At 32.7% G+C, this 23,140-nt stretch overlaps 1 protein-coding gene across 1 annotated transcript; it reads left to right on the forward strand.

The window, feature by feature from the left end:
* The first annotated feature begins 738 nt into the window (after nt 1-738).
* Nucleotides 739-1,291, forward strand: LOC139854262 (blue copper protein-like). The gene is made up of 2 exons (XM_071843577.1): nt 739-904; nt 1,029-1,291. The coding sequence occupies exons 1-2, from the start codon at nt 739-741 to the stop codon at nt 1,289-1,291; spliced, it is 429 nt and encodes a 142-aa protein (XP_071699678.1).
* Nucleotides 1,292-23,140: the final 21,849 nt, after the last annotated feature.

Below are 23,140 nucleotides of genomic sequence, written 5' to 3' on the forward strand. Positions count from 1 at the left end.
AATGATTTGTCTTTATTGTCGGATAGGGAAAATATTGTCAACATCTCACCTCCCCTCCCCATACATCACCTATGTAATATTCGGTTTGTTGTGTAAATTTTAACTAGTAATTTTTAAGAATTTTTTGTTTTATTTTATATTAGAATTAGAATTTAGTAATGGGTATGTATGATGAATTTAAGTGATTAAATATATATGATATTACACCACGAGATTTAGTCCCATCAATAGAAGGACTTTCGGTTGATGAGAATGCAGAAGTTCCATACGAGCTATTGCGTCTAAAAGGAGAGGAGAAGGTGAGTAAGTATGTGATTTAAAAGGTTAAAAATTAGTATTATATATAATAGAATCCCCTTATGGGTCATAGATACGCTATCAATGTGCATCATTTACTTATACAGTACAAACATGTAATGTAAATTTTTGGTGAATCTATATAAAGAAATGGTAATGGTGGTGATTATCCAATCCAATATATAGAGTATTTGAACGAGTCATTAGGCCCCGGAAATATAGTCTCCATTAATTCTCATAATGGTGTAGAGAATTTGTTGCATGTACGTACGTTGTCCTCTATAATTACCATTGATTTGATTTCTAACATTATATTTAAATAACCATCCGGCCAACAAATATGTTTTCTATATCTAATTAGGCTTAATTATCAATTGCACGTATTTAGCGTTTGTAAGTTCAAGTAATTAGAAGTTGATTAAGAAGAAAAGGAAAACTAAAATGGATAAAAAGTGTAGCATATTTATCATCCTTGTAGCAACAATATTGGTTGTAGATACTTCAGCCCAAAAGCCGCCAACTAATACGTATGAACTCAATTGGGTTCCTGATTTCGATTATAAAGGATGGGCGGAGGCAAAGAACTTCGTTGAAGGAGATAAAATTAGTATGTTTCTAATTGTCATTACTTTGTTATATTATGTGGAATGAACGTAATTAATTATTAATTAATTGGCTTTTTTATTTGATTAAACGTACGAATCATTGATGATATTTCTCAATTGATGCAGTTTTCAAGTATGAAGTTGGAAAATACAGTGTGCTTGAAACGGATCAAAAAGGCTATGATAATTGTTTCGTGTGTCCAACCGCTACACCTCATTCGAGTGGTAACGATGAGGTCGTACTTCCAGTCGGAATCAAATATTTCATCAATGCAAGTGATAAAGGGCAGAATTGTAAAGACCATAACATGAAGATGAAGATCACAGTTCCTCCTTCACCTCCCAAAAAAGTAGAAGGAGCGCGAAAACTAGTTCAAGAAACTAACTAATTTAACCAATTAACATATATATTATACGACATTTTATGAATAATGGTCGCTCTGGCTTGTAAATGTATTAAGAGTAATAATTTTATCATGTAATATTTTTTATTGTGTGTACGTGTGTGAATATATGTATGAATCGGCTGAAGCCAATCGACGTTAATTTCCTTATACATGTAAGCTTTTGGTGTCGGTATCTTTCATATGTATAACATAATAAAATGAATGAACGATATATATAAACTAGATTTATCTGCATAGCTCTATAAAATAGTATTGAAAACGTTAGTATTGGTATCGAATAGTTGTATGATACAATTACAATGACGAAACCCTTCATTATTGATAGTATCCGTATTGAAAATATCATTATTGTAAACGCTATGGAGTTGTTACATGGTAGCTTTAAAGAATAGTTTTCGATCCCGTTCGTATTGATACCGATTTACTGTATCATACAACTACAATTCAAAAAAAAAAAAAAAAAACCTAATTATTGATAACATATGTATTGAAAGCAACTATATTAAATTGAATAGTGGTGTAAACAATATTGATGAATACATTAACACTGCACCAATTAATTGTTCAAAGTCATTATTACACATTACCAAGTAATTGCAAAATTCCGAGCAGTCTAAAACATAACCTCAATAGCTAAAAAACACCAACGATTCGTTTGTTTGAAAATATCACTCAAGATATATGAAGTCTGTCGCGACAAAAAAGAGATTAGTTTCCCAAAAAAGATGATGGTCCTGAAACTACTCTTAGTAAGCTCTATTTCCCGTTGAGATACACTATCTGGGCACGATGTTGACATAATCTAATTCAAACGAACCTGGCGTATGTTGCAATGTTGTGTGATTTAACATATACAGTTGTAATATCAAAATTGGAAAAAAATAAAAATAAAAATAACAAATTGAAGCATGTTTGGTTAATATGTGTGACTTTCATACACAAGTTGTAATGCTAGACTACGACAGATATTTGTAGCACAGGTCAGCTTTAACTTAAAATAATATGAGACCCTCATACAGACGAATAAAGGCTACTCCATTCTGTATCAATATAATAATAAGCAGACTCCGCCACTAACAACAAATTAACCACCTATGTTCATACTTCATAAACTGGAAATTATTGATCAACTACACTACAAAAAGGTGCAGAATGAAAAAAAATCTAAACTTCCAGTGATCAGATATGTTTCCTAGCCGAAACAGGTGAGTTATTTTGTTTCCGGAACTGGAAAAAAAAGACTGTCTATGAGGAAAAAGAAGACTGCCGTGAAACTAGCATACGTTATTAAGTGAACTCAATCTTGAATGTAAATTACTGGAGGAAAAAACGATGGTGAACATGTAGTTACCTTAAGCAATGGTAACTACAAAGCAATTGAAACATAATCCCGATTGAGAAATCTGATAATTGATGCTTATAATTTAAAAACATAACGTTCAGAGTGATAACTAAGATAATTTACTAAATAACAAACCCGTAGACAAATTGTATTGCTATACACATTTGAATCAGCCATCCCAATGAAACACTGATTGATTTCAATTCTACAATCCGGAGATTATATTGCGGATACGGGTTCAAGTGATTTCAATCTTCATGTTTGTAATCGGTGATCTACAAAACGGTATAGAGATATATTATTTATGAGGGTTAGATCATAGAATTTTTTTTGGAAAGGATTGGAATTTTGAAACCCTAAAAACAGTGGCGGATTTAGGAATAATAGTCAGTGTTGTCACTCGTTAAAGACTCATAAATTTTCTACTAGATGACCTATTTTAGTGGTGTCACACAAAAATATTTACACTATCTACTGGTGTCACTAGTTAAAAACCCCAAAAATTTTCCACTACATCGCATATTTCAGTGGTGTACCGTGCCACCAATCAAGTCTATATAGGTCCGCCCCTGCCTAAAAACTGTGGATATGCAGACACTTCTATTCTTTTGCATAAACCCTGCCATTATCCCACACCAAAGATGCCACCCGTAATATTCCTTTTTAATTGTTACTAACCAATTTTAATTATGTAAAGGGTGATGATTCGTACACCACCTATTTTTAACCAAACACCACTAAATATGTTTTACGCTCTTGTACTGTACAACCCTGTAAAGAACATTTGGTGGTGTACGGCTAAAAATAGGTGGTGTACGAATTATTCATGTAAAATATCACTCAACAATGGTAAACTAAAATTCGAACGGCTAGCAAAGTATGATAACTATTTGACTAACGAACTGACAACTTCGGGATCTTCGTTTTCAAATCCATATCAACCTTCACTTGGTTTTGGTCGGTTGTAACAACCCCAAAACATAACACGGGAAAACACTCGTTTTTTTAAACAACAAATCAAATCTGGCCAGTCCATATGCGCGGCGCGCATATGGGTGCGCGACGCGCGCTAACGCGTGAAACGAATCCTGAACTTTTACTCGACACCAGTTACCTAATCTTGACCACTTGCACGACGCGCAAAGGTTTGCGCGGCGCGCTCTAGTACACAACAGCCCTTGACCAGTTTTTCTGTACATGTACAAGCCCATTTTCTCAAACACAAATACTTTAAGTATAAACTCGTTTAACGACCGACATAACTCATATAATTCAAATGATTATGAGTTTACAAAAAGGTTTCAACAACCCATACAACCAAACGGTGTAACTTCGACTCAAAAATACATTTAGACGAGTTAGCACTCTATAACCCAACCCGATACCAAGAGCATAATTCCCGGGACTATCAAATCCCCAATCCGCGTTTAATATCCAAAAGCTAATCCTCCAAGCTTAAGCAACGTCTATCAACCGTAGTCTAGCAACTAGGTAAACTCCGCATCAACGATACCTATAAAAAGGTAAACAACGAGAGGGATAAGCATAATGCTTAGTGAATGCAATAATTATACATATACATATATAATCTACTTACTTGCAAACACTTACAAAATTACCTCATACACACTAGCAATTTAATTAGCATACCATCGCAAAGTATAACGCTAAATCTCCGATATCACAAGCTAGCACAAACAATAGCATATAACACGAACAACATAATATGCTACACTACAAAACATAACCAATGTTAACCAAAATCCAAAGGGAACGATTCTCGCGAATGAACCGTTAGCCACACGGACGCCACTAGTATGCATCACTAGCCCCTTGAGTGGTATCGAACGCCCGAACTTATGACCACCCATTACGCTCAATGTGGTATCGATCGCCCGAACTTAGAACCCACATTTCACGCCACATATATGAGGATAGGGTATCGAACGTTCGAACTTAAAACCTGTATCCCACGCATTACTCATGATAATAAGGTATCGACGCTCGAACTTTAAACCCTTATTACATGAAAAGTACAATGTGGTATCGATCCCGAACTTTAAACCTACATTCCACCCCCGCACACAAGCAAATAAATTATATACATACACGTATAATTATTCCACTCACCTCTTGAACTCGAACATTACAAACCATGCGCGAAATCCCTACCAAACGCAACCGAGTTATAATACGCATATAGGTATACATACAATCAACATACATTCTCTACAAAAGAATTCGACGCCAACACCCTTAATCAAGGGTTTATACCTACCTCCACAATCCGCCCATTTAGACACCTAAAGTGGACTTCACAAATTACCACTACGGGTGGTCATTCTGACCCATTCAAACAAGTACAATTTAACCCAAATTATACTTGACACCAATTAAACCAACCTAGGTCTTAACACTAAATTACTACTTTGGTAGTAATCATTTCAAACGTCATTTACACCAAAACCCCAACACGTGCAATATTGACCCATATTGTGTTTGACCATGTTTGACTTATGTTAAAAATACCATTTTAACCCAAAATCACTTCCCACGATTACTTTCATTCAAAAACGTCATTTAACCCTTAATAAAGTGTTTATCATTCATTTAATCCAAAATTAGTGTCATTACCAATTTTGACCCAATCAAAGTCAACCCATTTTGACACAATTCATAAAAACACATATAATCACTAACGGCTAGTGATTATATTTCCAAAACACTAATTAACACCTAAATGAAATATTTATATACTTGATTCACCAAAACTTGACTCAAAACCCATTTTGACACCAAACCAAGTTAACAACCATTTTGACTAGCAAACTTGTTCTTAACAACATCAAAATTACTATCAACCTTTCAATCTAGTAATTTAACATCCAAACCATGACAAACACTTCCAAATTCGTCATCAAACCCTAAACTCACAATAATTGGGTTCACTTACACTAACAATACTCAAAACCCCCAAGTGTTAAGAGAAATGGGGTTTATAACCCTAACTAGCACAAACCCTAACATACTTCAAATTAAACAATGAAATTCGGATTCGAGACTTACCACCACTACCAAAATGTAGCTAGGAATGAGATGAACAACATTAATACTTGGGCCTTTGATTGATTCAAGCTTCTTCTTCCCAAAATCTCCAAATCTCTCTCTAGAAATATCCTTTTCTCTCTAAGATAAGAAGAGAGGGTTGTGTGTGTAGTGACCTGAATTTTTCCATGATTATCTATTAAATGAGAACTATATTTGCATGATTAAATATTTCTAACATGTTAAGCAATCAAACTTGTTAAGACTTGATTAATTGAAATGAGTTTCATGTAGACAATTGACCACCTAGTTGTCCGGCGATTCACGAACGTTAAAACTTGTAAAAACGACATGACGGTATATATATATATATATATATATATATATATATATATATATATATATATATATATATATATATATATATATATATTAACATGATATTATGATAAGTAAGTATCTCACAAAGTATATTAACAAAGAGTTATATGCATAAAATGAAACTACTGAATTAAAGAAACCCGAAACGATATATATAACGATTATCGTTATAACAACGTTTTAATTAAAATAAATACATATGTATTGTATTAAGATATGAACACACTATGTTTAACATGATAAAATGATAATTAATTATATCATTAAGTGTATTAACAATGAACTGCACAAGTAAGATGAGACTACTAACTTAAGAACTTCGAAACAATATATATATGTAACGATTATCGTTGTAATAGTATTTTAACATATATATATATATATATATATATATATATATATATATATATATATATATATATATATATATATATATATATATATATATATATATATATATATATATATATATATATATGATATTTAGATATATCCATACACCATGTTATCATGTTAACATAACAATTTAACATCTCATTTAAGTATAATAACAATGGATTAATTACATTTAACAAGATCGTTAACTTAAAGGTTTCGAAACAACACTTACATGTAACGACTAACGATGACTTAACGACTCAGTTAAAATGTATATACATGTAGTGTATGCAAGGACCCGTTCATATCGATTATAAACAATTCATATCAGTTGATTACATTGCGAGATACTTGACTTCTATATGATACATTTTGCAAACATTGCATTCTTTTTTAAAAGACAAACTTTCATTACATCGAAAGTTGACGGCATGCATACCATTTCATAATATATCCAACTATAATTGACTTAATAATAATCTTGATGAACTCAACGACTCGAATGCAACGTCTTTTGAAATATGTCACGAATGGCTCCAAGTAATATCTCTAAAATGAGCAAATGCACAGCGGAAGATTTCTTTCATACCTGAGAATAAACATGCTTTAAAGTGTCAACCAAAAGGTTGGTGAATTCATAAGTTTATTGTAAACAATAAAATTCATCATTTTTATAGACCACAAGATTCAAATACAGTATACCTATCTCGTGTACGAAACCATTTTTCATAATGCTTAGCAGAGTAGGTTCGTATCCTTTTCTCCCTCGTAGGTTGCCTCGCGATTTTTAAATAACCGTACACATATCTCGTGTACAAAATATCATACACATAACCTTTGTATAAAATCATTCTCTCGATACATAACATTCTCAACATGGTAACCGACCTTAACATATAATGCGCATCAATAATAATATCCCCAAAACAGACCATCTCGCCTGTATAATATATAAACTTCGAAGTACTAAATACCACGCCCACTAGCTCTTCCGTCTAGTGAACATTCTGGGTGGGGGTGTTAAACCCGGTAGCTACATTTAGGATTCACATGAATTAGTGCCATACCCGTTTACTAATTCTTAGGTTACCAAGCAATAATAATCAGGGGAAATATTCACAACAATTAGTGGCAATTATAACATCCAACTAATTCAATAATAATCCACAGAACTTCTGTCTGCATAATAATTTATTCAAAGAATGTTTTGCTTGTGTCATATCGCGTCAAACATTTATAAAAGCATCTCAGTCCAAATATATAGATTTCAAATGCATTTAATAAAGCAGTTATAAAAACAGCGCATGTATTTTCAGTCCCAAAAATGTAAAGAGTAAAAGGGAGCAAATGAACTAACTATACGATATTTTGTAGTAAAAATATGCATACGACGTAACTGAACAATGCAGGGTTGACCTCGGATTCACGAACCTATATCATTTATGTATATATATTAACACACATAATTGTAATCGAACAAATATATATATATATATATATATATATATATATATATATATATATATATATATATCTTTATTAGTTATATCATTTTTATATTAATAACCTATATGTCTCATATATTCATTTTATATATTTAAAATAAATAAAAATATAAATTTTTTTATGTTATATGTATTAAATATACTTTTGTATATATATATATATATATATATCGTTTGTTTGTTAAAATTATATTAATACTAAAATAATATTAGTAACCATAAAAATAATAATAATAATAATAATAGAGTTGGAAATGATACTTGTAATATTAATGATAAAAATGATAATTTTAATAAAAATGATACTTTTAAAAAATATTAATTTTAATAATAATGAATAATGAATACTAATAATAATAACTATAAAAATAATTATTTTTATAATAATAATAATAATGATACTAATATTTATATTCTTAATATCTGTAATAACATAATAATAATATTTATAGATAATAATAATAATAATAATAATAATAATAATAATAATAATAATAATAATAATAATAATAATAATAATAATAATAATAATAATAATAATAATAATAATAATGTTAATTAATAAGTAAACTACCTCAAAGAAGTAGCCCTAAAAAAATGCCCAAGTCCGGGTTTGAACCCGCGACGTCCCGCTAACCCGATAACATCCTTAACCATTACACTATATGTTTCAATTCTGAAATAACACCCAACTTAAATTGTTTTTAACCTTTACTTCTGTATCCTTCTTCTTCCTTTTTCTAAAAAAAATGCCCGAGCCCGAGCTCGAACCCGAGACTCTCGCTTAACACCAAACACACTTAAACAACTGATGCTTTTCTGAATTACTTCACAGCCTAAAATATATAATTTATTTAACCCGTTCATGATTATAATCCACCTTTATCTTTAATATCCTATTTATCATCATCATCTTAATAGTGAATCATGATCATCATCAAAACTAAACATCATCATTATCTTAAACATCATTCTACATTTACGAGCATGACACCCAACCATCATCATTTTGTAACCCACCATCGTTATACTCATCATCACCATTTTATCATAACATAACCATGATTACTAATCTCTCGGTCCAATCAAATCAAGAACTGGCCCAACAAACAAGGAAGTTCTCGGCCCAACAGTTTAAAACAATAATAATCGGCCCAAGTGCTTCACAAGCCTATCTATAACTAACGGCCCACTTATTCATAGGTTGGCCACCTTTAATATGCATATGTCAGCTCTTTTGGATTGTAAAATGTTTCCATTAATATATGCTACTCAACCACTTATTATTGTTTTAATTTCCCATAGCCTACCATCTAATCATCCTCATACATCACGATCTTCATTGTACACCTCATTATTATCCTTGTTCGCTGTAACCGGAATAAAAAAAAATAATAGCTGCGAATTCAAACAGCATAAGTATGTGGGGTGTTTTGGTTTAACTTAAATTGAATAAGTTTATGCATAGTGTATCTCCACTATCACATTTAATAATCCAAGTGGGTTTGTATGTTCAAATTTTGTCGGCCAGCATAAAGAAAAAGGAAAATAACGCATGCAAATAACAACTCACTTCTTAACATCTTGTTCTAAAGGAGACGTGGCCCAATTATGTGCAACAACATATCACGGCTCAAGGACCCAACAAGGAATGATATATAGCTCGATAGCAATAAACAAAAACAATTCAGTTTCTCAACAATTCTATCTAGGATTCGTCTCCTACTTTCAGACCCCACCATGTCATTATCTTCCCATTAAAATTTAATCATGCGTTATCTTATAGTTGTGTGGACTTTAAATAATGGTGTGGTAAACTTGTAAAGAGGCAATATTGGATACCCTATCACAAATATCACCATAAATAAAAAAAATGGCAGGTTGGTTGTTCTATGTTTCGTTCATCTTCATCATCATTATGCTTGCGTATTAACATAGAAACAACCAGCTAGATAGTTCGGTTCGTTGTTTGGTTGCAAGGTTGGGTGTTTGTTCTCGGTTATGATCAAAGAAGAAGAAAGAAAGAAAAAAAATATAAACACATGTAGCAAGGGATGGTAGTGCAAAGGTAGCGATGGTTCTTGGTGGGTGACTTGAACATGGTGATGTTGTAAGGTGGCGGACATGGTGCAAGGTGGTGGTCTTTCGTGAAGGAAGAAGAAAAATTTGGTGATTGATGGTGGCTTAAAAGGTGGAGGTTTGTACGCATGTATGTATCTATATAAAGAAAAAAATGATGAAGGTGATGGTTGTTCTTGATGTTGTTTTTCGGTGACAACAGAAATATTATAATCGTTGGTGATTGTGGTTCAATGGTTGAGGTAATTGTAAAGAAAATAGTTTGTAAGTTAGATGGTGATCGACATGCAAAAGATGGTATGATTGTTATATACCCTTGAAGGCGTCGACAACAATATTTGAGTCAGGGAGAAACAAACAAGAATTTATAAAGTAGAAAGTAAACTGTAACGGATTCGTACGATTGCTATTGATATTTAACAACTTGATTTAATCGAGTTTATATTGGATAATGAGATCGACATGTAACAAGAATCAGGCAGTAAGGACGGAATGATAGATAAGAGGAAGAAAAAGATAAAGCAGATAATGACTTTTAACAAATTTTTACCCTTTATTTGATATTGAATTCTAACGAGTTCAGGCAGAAAACAAATATTATAAAGTTGGATAGGAATGTTAAACAAAATCGTACAAATTTGTGGATTAGTTTTAGTAATCAGATTCCAAAAAGTATAAATCAAATACAGTTAGAAAAGGATGTGAAACTGAATTTTATTCTAGTATCGTACGCATGATTTTATTAATATTAATAATTAATAATTATATTAATAATAATAATAATAATAATAATATTAATAATTGAAATAATAATAATATTAATAATCAAAATAATACTAATAATAAGAATGATATCAATATTAATGATATTAAATAATAAAATGATAATTTTGAAAACTATAATAATAACATATTACATGTATCAAATCCTGATATTAATGTTAATATTAATAGTGAAAGTAATAATAATATTATTATAGCAACTATATTGTAACTTGTATTTAATATCATGCATTATGTAATAACTATATATATTGAATATTTAATATTTATACATTTTATAGATATGATAATATACACATAATAATAATTATGTATAGAAACCATGTATATATATTACATATATCAATCTACCATTGTTAATATATATTTATTCGTTATTAAGTTCGTTGAGAAAATAAAACTAGTATTTCTAAATACTGTGTTCAAAGTTTTTAATATAAATTTGAAATATTATGTATATATTTATTACTTAACAAGTTTTTATTTTTAAATCATAAACTATTTAATTTCAACAACTAAACCGTATAACATTTTATTAATATATTTCAGATTTTATATATATATATATATATATATATATATATATATATATATATATATATATATATATATATATATATATATATATATATATTACATATCTATTTACAATCAGTTGTTCGTGAATCGTCGGAATTGGTCAAATGTCAAATGAATGTAAAAAAAAATAGTTCAAAAATTTTGAGACTCAGGATAACAGACTTAGCTTATCGTGTCAAAATATTAAATCGTATCGAGAGTTTGGTTTAAAATTAGTCAAAATTTTTCGGGTCGTCACAGTGTATTAAGATGTATTAATATACTTTTGGAAGACTTCAAGACATATATCAAAACACTCATACTTAACAAAAATGGTTACAATTACATTTCCATTCATTTCCATCAACAATTCTACTCGTATCCAATCCGTATTTGTACTCGTACAATACCCAGCTCCTAGATGTACATACTATTGGTATATACATTCAATAATCAGCTCCTTAGTAGCCCTAAATGATTAATAACATGTGGGACTTAAAGCTTTGTCATCTAATACCAAATATCTAACTAGAAAACAAGTTACATAACCATTCTTTGTTTTATATCATGAATTATTAAACTAAAATACAAACTAGAATTTCCTTTAAATCTCATCCATGATTCATGACCAAAAACACATACAAACACTTTCATATTTCAATTTTCTTCATCTAATTAATCTCTCTCAAATTCTATCTTCAAGTTCTAAGTGTTCTTCATAAATTCTATAAGTTCTAGTTTCATAAAATCAAGAACACTTCCAAGTTTGTTAACTTACTTTCAATCTTGAAAATCCATTTCAAGTGATTATCCAACCTCACAAAATCTTTGTTATCTACAGTAGGTTATCATCCTAAATCAAGGTAATATTCATATTCAAGATTTGATTCGATTTCTATAACTATAAGTATCTTAATTCAAGTAGTAATCTTACTTGAACTTGTTTTTCGTGTCTTAATTCTGCTTCAAGAACTTCCAAGCCATCAAAGATCCTTTGAAGCTCAATTTATTTTCTCATCATTTTTAGTAGGTTTACCTACTATACTTGAGGTAGTAATGATGTTCATAACATCATTCGATTCATATATATATATATATATATATATATATATATATATATATATATATATATATATATATATATATATATATATAACTATCTTATTCGAAGAATATAACTCATAATCACTAGAACATAGTTTAGTGAATTCTAAACTTGTTCGCAAATAAAGTTAATCCTTCTAACTTAACTTTTAAAATCAACTAAACACATGTTCTATATCTATATGATATGCTAACTTAATGATTTAAAACTTGGAAACACGAAGAACACCGTAAAACCGGACATACGCCATCGTAGTAAAACCGGGGGCTGTTTTGGGTTGGATAATTAAAAACTATGGTAACCTTTGATTTAAAAGTTGTTCTTCTGGGAAAATGATATTTCATATGAACATGAAACTATATCCAAAAATCTTGGTTAAACTCAAAGTAGAAGTATGTTTTTCAAAATGGTCATCTAGACGTCGTTAGACTGAAATGACTACCTCTTAAAAAAACAACTTGTAACCTGTAACTCTGACTATAAACCATCACTTTTTCTGTTTATTTTCATAAATTTAAGTTCGATACGAAACCATAGAAATTGGATTCACTCAAAACGGATTTTTAGCAAAGAAATTATGGGTAAAACCAAATTTGATAAATTTGTTTGTTTTAGGTACGTAAAATTTGATAACAAATCTATACTAACAATATCTTAACTAACTTTCTTGTATTATACATGTCTTGATAGACCATAGACACGTATACAATATTTTGACATATCATATCGACGTCATCTATATATTATTTGAAATAACCGTAAGTCACTCTATATCGCGGTAATGCTCGAGTTAGCATATAAAGGGTCGAGGTTGATTCTAAAATAATATATACTTTGAATTGTGATCGAGTTTGAGACATGTATACACTGGGTCGTGGATTGATTCGAGAAAATATATTGATTTATGTATTACTAACTGTGGACTACTAATTATGGTCTAATAACGATGGACTGCTAACTTAATAACTTAAATCGTTAAAACGTAATAAAATATGATCTGAATATATTTCTATCATACTTTGATATATGTATATATTTGTTATAGGTTCTTGAATCGACCAGTGGCCAAGTGTTATTTTTCGACGAAGTGAAAATCTGTGAAAGTGAGTTATAGTCCCACTTTTAAAATCTAATATTTTTGGGATGAGAATACATGCAGTTTTATAAATGTTTTACAAAATAGGTACAAGTAATTGAAACTACATTCTATGTTGAATTGCTATACCAGATATCACCCTTGTTGAACTTGGTAGCCCATGAATTAGTGTTTATTATAATTGCCACTAATTGACGCGAATCCTAAAGGTAGATCTACGGGCTTTGACACGCCCCATTCAGAGAATTTGAACTGCTTTAGTACTTCAATTTTTCTCTACAGACGAGTGGTTTTATATTGGGGATATTCTAGATGCATTTTGTTAATGTCGGTTACCAGGTGTTCAAACATATGAATGATTTTTATACAGATGGCTATTTATGAGAAAGGAAATCTTGTGGCATATTATTACGATTTGATAAATATATAGGTTAAACCTATAACTCACCAACATTTTGTTGACGTTTTAAGCATGTTTATTTCAGGTGATTATTAAGAGCTTCCGCTGTTGCATGCTAAATTAAGAACAAGAATTGAAGTCAGCATGCTTGTAACATATTGTTTAAAAACTGCATTCAGAGATTTAAATCAATGTGTAATGAAATGTCCCGTTCTTATTGATTAAAAACGTTCCATATTAATTGATTTCGTTGCGAGGTTTTGACCTCTATATGAGACGTTTTTCAAAGACTGCATTCATTTTAAAACAAACCATAACCTTTATTTCATCAATAAAGGTTTAAAAAGCTTTACGTAGATTATCAAATAATGATAATCTAAAATATCTTGTTTACACACGACTATTACATAATAGTTTACAATACAATTATGTTACAACGAAATAAGTTTCTTGAATGCAGTTTTTACACAATATCATACAAGCATGGACTCCAAATCTTGTCCTTATTTAAGTATGCGACAGCGGAAGCTCTTAATAATCACCTGAGAATAAACATGCTTAAAACGTCAACAAAAATGTTGGTGAGTTATAGGTTTAACATATATATATCAAATCGTAACAATAGACCACAAGATTTCATATTTCAATATACATCCCATACATAGAGATAAAAATCATTCATATGGTGAACACCTGGTAACCGACATTAACAAGATGCATATTTAAGAATATCCCCATCATTCCGGGACACCCTTCGGATATGATATAAATTTCGAAGTACTAAAGCATTCAGTACTTTGGATGGGGTTTGTTAGGCCCAATAGATCCATCTTTAGGATTCGAGTCAATTAGGGTGTCTGTTCCCTAATTCTTAAATTACCAGACTTAATAAAAAGGGGCATATTCGATTTCAATAATTCAACCATAGAATGTAGTTTCACGTACTTGTGTCTATTTTGTAAATCATTTATAAAACCTGCATGTATTCTCATCCCAAAAATATTAGATTTTAAAAGTGGGACTATAACTCACTTTCACAGATTTTTACTTCGTCGGGAAGTAAGACTTGGCCACTGGTCGATTCACGAACCTATAACAAATATGTACATATATATCAAAGTATGTTCAAAATATATTTACAACACTTTTAATACATTTTGATGTTTTAAGTTCATTAAGTCAGCTGTCCTCGTTAGTAACCTACAACTAGTTGTCCAAAGTTAGATGTACAGAAAAAAATTAATATATATTATCTCGAATCAATCTACGACCCAGTGTATACACGTCTCAGGCTAGATCACAACTCAAAGTATATATATTTTTGGAATCAACCTCAACCCTGTATAGCTAACTCCCACATTACTGCATATAGAGTGTCTATAGTTGTTCCAAATAATATATACACATGGGTCGATATGATATGTCAAAACATTTGCATACGTGTCTATGGTATCCCAAGATTACATAATATATTAAAATACATGTATAATACAATATAAGTTAGCTAGGATATGATTAATATAGATTTGTTACCAATTTTCACGTTGCTACAACAAGAAAAATTATCCAATCTTGTTTTACCCATAACTTCTTCATTTTAAATCCGTTTTGAGTGAATCAAATTGCTATGGTTTCATATTGAACTCTATTTTATGAATCTAAACAGAAAAAGTATAGGTTTATAGTCGAAAATATAAGTTACAAATTGTTTTTGTAAAGGTAGTCATTTCAGTCGAAAAAACGACGTCTAGATGACCATTTTAGAAAACAAACTTCCACTTTGAGTTTAACCATGATTTTTGGATATAGTTTCATGTTCATAAGAAAAATCATTTTTCCAAAAGAACCACTTTTAATCAAAGTTTATCATAGTTTTTAATTAACTAACCCAAAACAGCCCGCGGTGTTACTACGACGGCGTATGTCCGGTTTTACAGTGTTCTTCGTGTTTCCAAGTTTTAAATCATTAAGTTAGCATATCATATAGATATAGAACATGTGTTTAGTTGATTTTAAAAGTCAAGTTAGAAGGATTAACTTTTGTTTGCGAACAAGTTTAGAATTAACTTTTGTTTGCGAACAAGTTGAGTTTAACCTCGTTTACCAAATCGAACAACACCTTTCCAAGGTGCAACCTTAAGCATGACCATCTCTCCAATTTCAAATTCTATATCTTTTCTTTTAATGTCGGTGTAGCTCTTTTGTCGACTTTTGGCGGTTTTCAACCGTTGTTGAATTTGGATGATTTTCTTGGTAGTTTCTTGTATTATTTCCGGACCCGTAATCTGTCTATCCCCCACTTCATTTCAACAAATTGGAGACCTGCACTTTCTACCATAAAGTGCTTCAAATGGCGCCATCTCAATACTTGAATGATAGCTGTTGTTGTAGGAAAATTCTGCTAACGGTAGATGTCGATCCCAACTGTTTCTGAAATCAATAACACATGCTCGTAGCATGTCTTCAAGTGTTTGTATCGTCCTTTCGCTCTGACCATCAGTTTGTGGATGATAGGCAGTACTCATGTCTAGACGAGTTCCTAATGCTTGCTGTAATGTCTGCCAGAATCTTGAAATAAATCTGCCATCCCTATCAGAGATAATAGAGATTGGTATTCCATGTCTGGAGATGACTTCCTTCAAATACAGTCGTGCTAACTTCTTCATCTTGTCATCTTCTCTTATTGGCAGGAAGTGTGCTGATTTGGTGAGACGATCAACTATTACCCAAATAGTATCAAAACCACTTGCAGTCCTTGGCAATTTAGTGATGAAATCCATGGTAATGTTTTCCCATTTCCATTCCGGGATTTCGGGTTGTTGAAGTATACCTGATGGTTTCTGATGCTCAGATTTGACCTTAGAACACTTCAAACATTCTCCTACGTATTTAGCAACATCGGCTTTTATACCCGGCCACCAAAAATGTTTCTTGAGATCCTTGTACATCTTCCCCGTTCCAGGATGTATTGAGTATCTGGTTTTATGAGCTTCTCTAAGTACCATTTCTCTCATATCTCCAAATTTTGGTACCCAAATCCTTTCAGCCCTATACCGGGTTCCGTCTTCCCGAATATTAAGATGCTTCTCCGATCCTTTGGGTATTTCATCCTTTAAATTTCCCTCTTTTAAAACTCCTTGTTGCGCCTCCTTTATTTGAGTAGTAAGGTTATTGTGAATCATTATATTCATAGATTTTACTCGAATGGGTTCTCTGTCCTTCCTGCTCAAGGCTTCGGCTACCACATTTGCCTTCCCCGGGTGGTAACGAATCTCAAAGTCGTAATCATTCAACAATTCAATCCACCTACGCTGCCTCATATTCAGTTGTTTCTGATTAAATATGTGTTGAAGACTTTTGTGGTCGGTATATATAATACTGTTGACCCCATATAAGTAGTGCCTCCAAGTTTTTAATGCAAAAACAACCGCGCCTAATTCCAAATCATGCGTCGTATAATTTTGTTCGTGAATCTTCAATTGTCTAGACGCATAAGCAATCACCTTCGTTCGTTGAATTAATACACAACCGAGACCTTGCTTTGATGCGTCACAATAAATCACAAAATCATCATTCCCTTCAGGAAATGTCAATATAGGTGCCGTAGTTAGCTTTTTCTTCAATAACTGGAACGCTTTCTCTTGTTCATCCTTCTATTCAAATTTCTTCCCTTTATGCGTTAATGCAGTCAAGGGTTTTGCTATTCTGGAAAAGTCTTGGATGAACCTTCTGTAGTAACCAGCTAGTCCTAAAAATTGGCGTATGTGTTTCGGAGTTTTCGGGATTTTCCATTTTTTAACAGTTTCTATCTTTGCCGGATCCACCTTAATACCTTCTTTGTTTACTATGTGACCGAGGAATTAAACTTCTTCCAACCAAAATGCACACTTTGAAAACTTAGCGTACAATTCTTCCTTCCTCAATACTTCTAACACCTTTCTCAAATGTTCACCGTGTTCTTGGTCATTCTTTGAGTAAATAAGTATGTCATCAATGAAAACAATGACAAACTTGTCAAGGTATGGTCCACACACTCGGTTCATAAGGTCCATGAACACAGCTGGTGTATTAGTTAAACCAAACGGCATGACCATAAACTCGTAATGACCGTAACGTGTTCTGAAAGTAGTCTTTGGAATATCATCTTCTTTCACCCGCATTTGATGATACCCGGAACGTAAGTCAATCTTTGAATAAACAGACGAGCCTTGTAGTTGATCAAATAAGTCGTCGATTCTCGGTAGTGGGTAGCGGTTCTTGATAGTAAGTTTGTTCAACTCTCGGTAGTCGATACACAACCTGAATGTACCATCTTTCTTCTTGACAAACAAAACAGGAGCTCCCCACGGTGATGTGCTTGGTCGAATGAAACCACGCTCTAAAAGTTCTTGTAATTGGCTTTGCAGTTCTTTCATCTCGCTGGGTGTGAGTCTGTAAGGAGCACGAGCTATTGGTGCAGCTCCTGGTACAAGATCTATTTGAAATTCAACTGATCGATGTGGGCGTAATCCCGGTAATTCTTTCGGAAATACATCGGGAAATTCTTTTGCGACGGGAACATCATTGATGCTCTTTTCTTCAATTTGTACTTTCTCGACGTGTGCTAGAACAGCATAGCAACCTTTTCTTATTAGTTTTCGTGCCTTCAAATTACTAATAAGATGTAGCTTCGTGTTGCCCTTTTCGCCGTACACCATTAAGGGTTTTCCTTTTTCTCGTATAATGCGAATTGCATTTTTGTAACAAACGATCTCTGCTTTCACTTCTTTCAACTAGTCCATACCGATTATCACATCAAAACTCCCTAACTCTACTGGTATCAAGTCAATCTTAAATGTTTCGCTAACCAGTTTAATTTCTCGATTCCGACATATATTATCTGCTGAAATTAATTTACCATTTGCTAATTCGAGTAAAAATTTACTATCCAAAGGCGTCAATGGACAACTTAATTTAGCACAAAAATCTCTACTCATATAGCTTCTATCCGCACCCGAATCAAATAAAACGTAAGCAGATTTATTGTCAATAAGAAACGTACTCGTAACAAGCTCCGGGTCTTCCTGTGCCTCTACCGCATTAATATTGAAAACTCTTCCATGGCCTTGTCCATTCGTGTTCTCCTGGTTCGGGCAATTTCTAATAATGTGGCCTGGTTTTCCACATTTATAACAAACTACATTGGCATAACTTGTTCCGACACTACTTGCTCCGCCATTACTCGTTCCGACACCATTTGTTCCTTTCGTTCTGTTAACCCCTGGTCCGTAGACCTCACACTTCGTCGCGCTATGACCATTTCTTTTACACTTGTTGCAAAATTTGGTGCAGAACCCCAAGTGATACTTTTCACACCTTTGGCATAGCTGCTTCTGATTGTTGTTGTTGTTGCGGTTATTATTGTTGTTGGGATGATTGTTGTAGTTGCTGTTGTTGTTGTTGTTGTTGTTGTTGTTGTTGTTGTTGTTGTTGTTGTTGGGCCGTTTGTTGTAGTTGCGATTGATATTGTGATTGTTGGGATAGTTGTTGCGATTATTGTTGTAATTGCTGTTGTTGTTGTATTGGTGATTCTTATCACCGTTTTCCTCCCACTTTCTTTTGACTTGCTTCACATTGGCCTCTTCAGCAGTCTGTTCTTTAATTCTTTCTTCAATCTGGTTCACTAGTTTGTGAGCCATTCTACATGCCTGTTGTATGGAGGCGGGCTCGTGTGAACTTATATCTTCTTGGATTCTTTCCGGTAATCCTTTCACAAACGCGTCGATCTTCTCTTCCTCATCTTCGAACGCTCCCGGACACAATAGGCATAATTCTGTGAATCGTCTTTCGTACGTGGTAATATCAAATCCTTGGGTTCGTAACCCTCTAAGTTCTGTCTTGAGCTTATTGACCTCGGTTCTGGGACGGTACTTCTCGTTCATCAAGTGCTTGAATGCTGACCACGGTAGTGCGTAAGCATCATCTTGTCCCACTTGCTCTAGATAGGTATTCCACCATGTTAACGCAGAACCTGTGAAGGTATGCGTAGCGTACTTCACTTTGTCCTCTTCAGTACACTTACTTATGGCAAACACCGATTCGACCTTCTCGGTCCATCGTTTCAATCCGATCGGTCCTTCGGTTCCATCAAATTCCAAAGGTTTGCAGGCAGTGAATTCTTTGTAGGTGCATCCTACACGATTTCCTGTACTGCTAGATCCAAGGTTATTGTTGGTATGTAGCTCAGCCTGTACTGCAGCTATGTTTGCAGCAAGAAAGGTACGAAATTCCTCTTCGCTCATATTCATGGTTTGTCGAGTAGTCGGTGCCATTTCCTTCAAATAGTCAAATGAAACAAGTTAATCATACAGAATATTAAGAGTAGTCAATAGTATCTCGTAGCATAATATGAACTCATTTATAAAAGCTTTTTCTTCATATTAGCGTTTTATAAGTTTAAATTCGGGTAGTACCTACCCGTTAAGTTCATACTTAGTAGCTAATATACAATTCAACTACTACAATTCTATATGAAAAACTGATTATAATAATATTTCGCGTTCAAACTTTTTCACAATATTTTACAAACTTACAATACCGCTTATTTTACATATAACATGAAATATAGCACACAATAACTTTGATACAAGATAGTTGTGAAGATAATTCTAGCTAGTACACAAGTCGTTCAGCAAAGGCAATAAAGACACATAATTTATACGTCCAGAAACAAGTCATGCATTCTGGTTTTACTAGGACTACTTCCCATCCTTGGTCTTGTGGAACATAACCATTATGGCCGTTGATAACACAGCGTGTTGTAACATCGTCAAAGGGACGAGGGTTACGTAATGTCCAACAGTCCCTTAACAATCTAAAAACCTTGTTTCTCACCCCAACTACTGAGTCCGTCACTTGTGGGAACGTTTTGTTTAATAGTTGTAGCCCGATGTTCTTGTTCTCACTTTGGTGAGAAGCGAACATTACTAACCCGTAAGCATAACATTCTTCTTTATGTTGCATGTTAGCCGCTTTTTCTAAATCACGAAGTCCTATATTCGGATATACTGAGTCAAAATAATTTCTTAAACCGTTGCGTAAAATAGCATTTGGGTTCCCCGCAATATATGCGTCAAAGTAAACACATCGTAACTCATGGATTTCCCAATGTGATATCCCCCATATTTCGAACGAAAGCCTTTTATAAACCAAGGAATTCTTGGAACGTTCTTCGAATGTCTTACAAACTGATCTCGCCTTAAATAGTTATGCCGAGGAATTCTGACCGACTCTAGACAAGATTTCATCAATCATGTCTCTGGGTAGGTCTCTTAAAATATTGGGTTGTCTATCCATTTTGTGTTTTTATACTGTAAAATAGACAAGAGTTAGATTCATAACAAAAAAATACTTATTAATACAAGCAATTTTTACATATATCATAAAGCATAAGCACACTATATTACATATATTACATCACACGAATACAACTATCTTATTCCGACTCGCTCGTTTCTTCTTCTTCGGTTTTGGTTCATTTTGACAAGTTTCTAGGGATATATGATGTTCCCTTAATACAAGCCGTCGTTTTCCACATTGGTTTAGAAAAACCTGGTGGTTTAGAGGTTCCCGGGTTATTGTCACAACTTAAGAAATACGGGTGTTGACGATACATATAAAGTTCATCGGGTTTGGAATCAAATTTCTCTATTTTTATGCCCTTTCCCTTATTGTTCTCTTTTGCCTTATTAAATTGTGTTGGGGTAATTTCTATAACATCATCGGATTCCTTGTCGGGATCCGATTCATCGGAAAATTGGTAATCCTCCCAATACTTTGCTTCCTTGGCGGAAACACCATTGACCATAATTAACTTTGGTCAGTTGGTTGAGGATTTTCTTCTACTTAACCGTTTTATTATTTCCCCCACTAGTTCTATTTCTTCTTCCGGTTCCGATTCTTCTTCCAGTTCCGATTGTTCTTCCGGTTTCGACTCTTCTTCCGGTTCCTCTTCGGGAACTTGTGAATCAGTCCACGAATTATTCCAATTTGCATTTGACTCTTCATTCTTATTAGGTGAGTCAATGGGACTTGTTCTAGAGGTAGACATCTATCACATAATATCAAACACGTTAAGAGATTAATATATCACATAATATTTACATGTTAATAATATATAGTTTCCAACAAAAATGTTAAGCAATCATTTTTAAAGAAAACACGGTCGAAGTCCAGATTCACTAATGCATCCTAACAAACTCGATAAGACACACTAATGCAAATTTTTCTGGTTCTCTAAGACCAACGCTAGGATACCAACTAAAATGTCCCGTTCTTATTGATTAAAAACGTTCCATATTAATTGATTTCGTTGCGAGGTTTTGACCTCTATATGAGACTTTTTTCAAAGACTGTATTCATTTTAAAACAAACCATAACCTTTATTTCATCAATAAAGGTTTAAAAAGTTTTACGTAGATTATCAAATAATGATAATCTAAAATATCCTGTTTACACACGACTATTACATAATAGTTTACAATACAAATATGTTATAACGAAATAAGTTTCTTGAATACAGTTTTTACACAATATCATACAAGCATGGACTCCAAATCTTGTCCTTATTTAAGTATGCGACAGCGGAAGCTCTTAATAATCACCTGAGAAAAAACATGCTTAAAACGTCAACAAAAATGTTGGTGAGTTATAGGTTTAACCTATATATATCAAATCGTAACTATAGACCACAAGATTTCATATTTCAATATACATCCCATACATAGAGATAAAAATCATTCATATGGTGAACACCTGGTAACCGACATTAACAAGATGCATATTTAAGAATATCTCCATCATTCAGGGACACCCTTCGGATATGATATAAATTTCGAAGTACTAAAGCATCCGGTACTTTGGATGGGGTTTTTTAGGCCCAATAGATCTATCTTTAGGATTCGCGTCAATTAGGGTGTCTGTTCCCTAATTCTTAGATTACCAGACTTAATAAAAAGGGGCATATTCGATTTCGATAATTCAACCATAGAATGTAGTTTCACGTACTTGTGTCTATTTTGTAAATCATTTATAAAACCTGCATGTATTCTCATCCCAAAAATATTAGATTTTAAAAGTGGGACTATAACTCACTTTCACAGATTTTTACTTCGTCGGGAA

Source organism: Rutidosis leptorrhynchoides, chromosome 6 (assembly GCF_046630445.1).
Source record: "Rutidosis leptorrhynchoides isolate AG116_Rl617_1_P2 chromosome 6, CSIRO_AGI_Rlap_v1, whole genome shotgun sequence".
Lineage (NCBI taxonomy): Eukaryota > Viridiplantae > Streptophyta > Magnoliopsida > Asterales > Asteraceae > Rutidosis > Rutidosis leptorrhynchoides.

What these genes read in the sequence shown, in the direction of transcription:
- LOC139854262 (XM_071843577.1), top strand. Translation starts at nt 739, where the DNA reads ATGGATAAAAAGTGTAGCATATTTATCATCCTTGTAGCAACAATATTG. An exon ending in CGTTGAAGGAGATAAAATTA is followed by an intron (nt 905 to 1,028) that starts GTATGTTTCTAA and finishes CAATTGATGCAG; the next exon opens with TTTTCAAGTATGAAGTTGGA.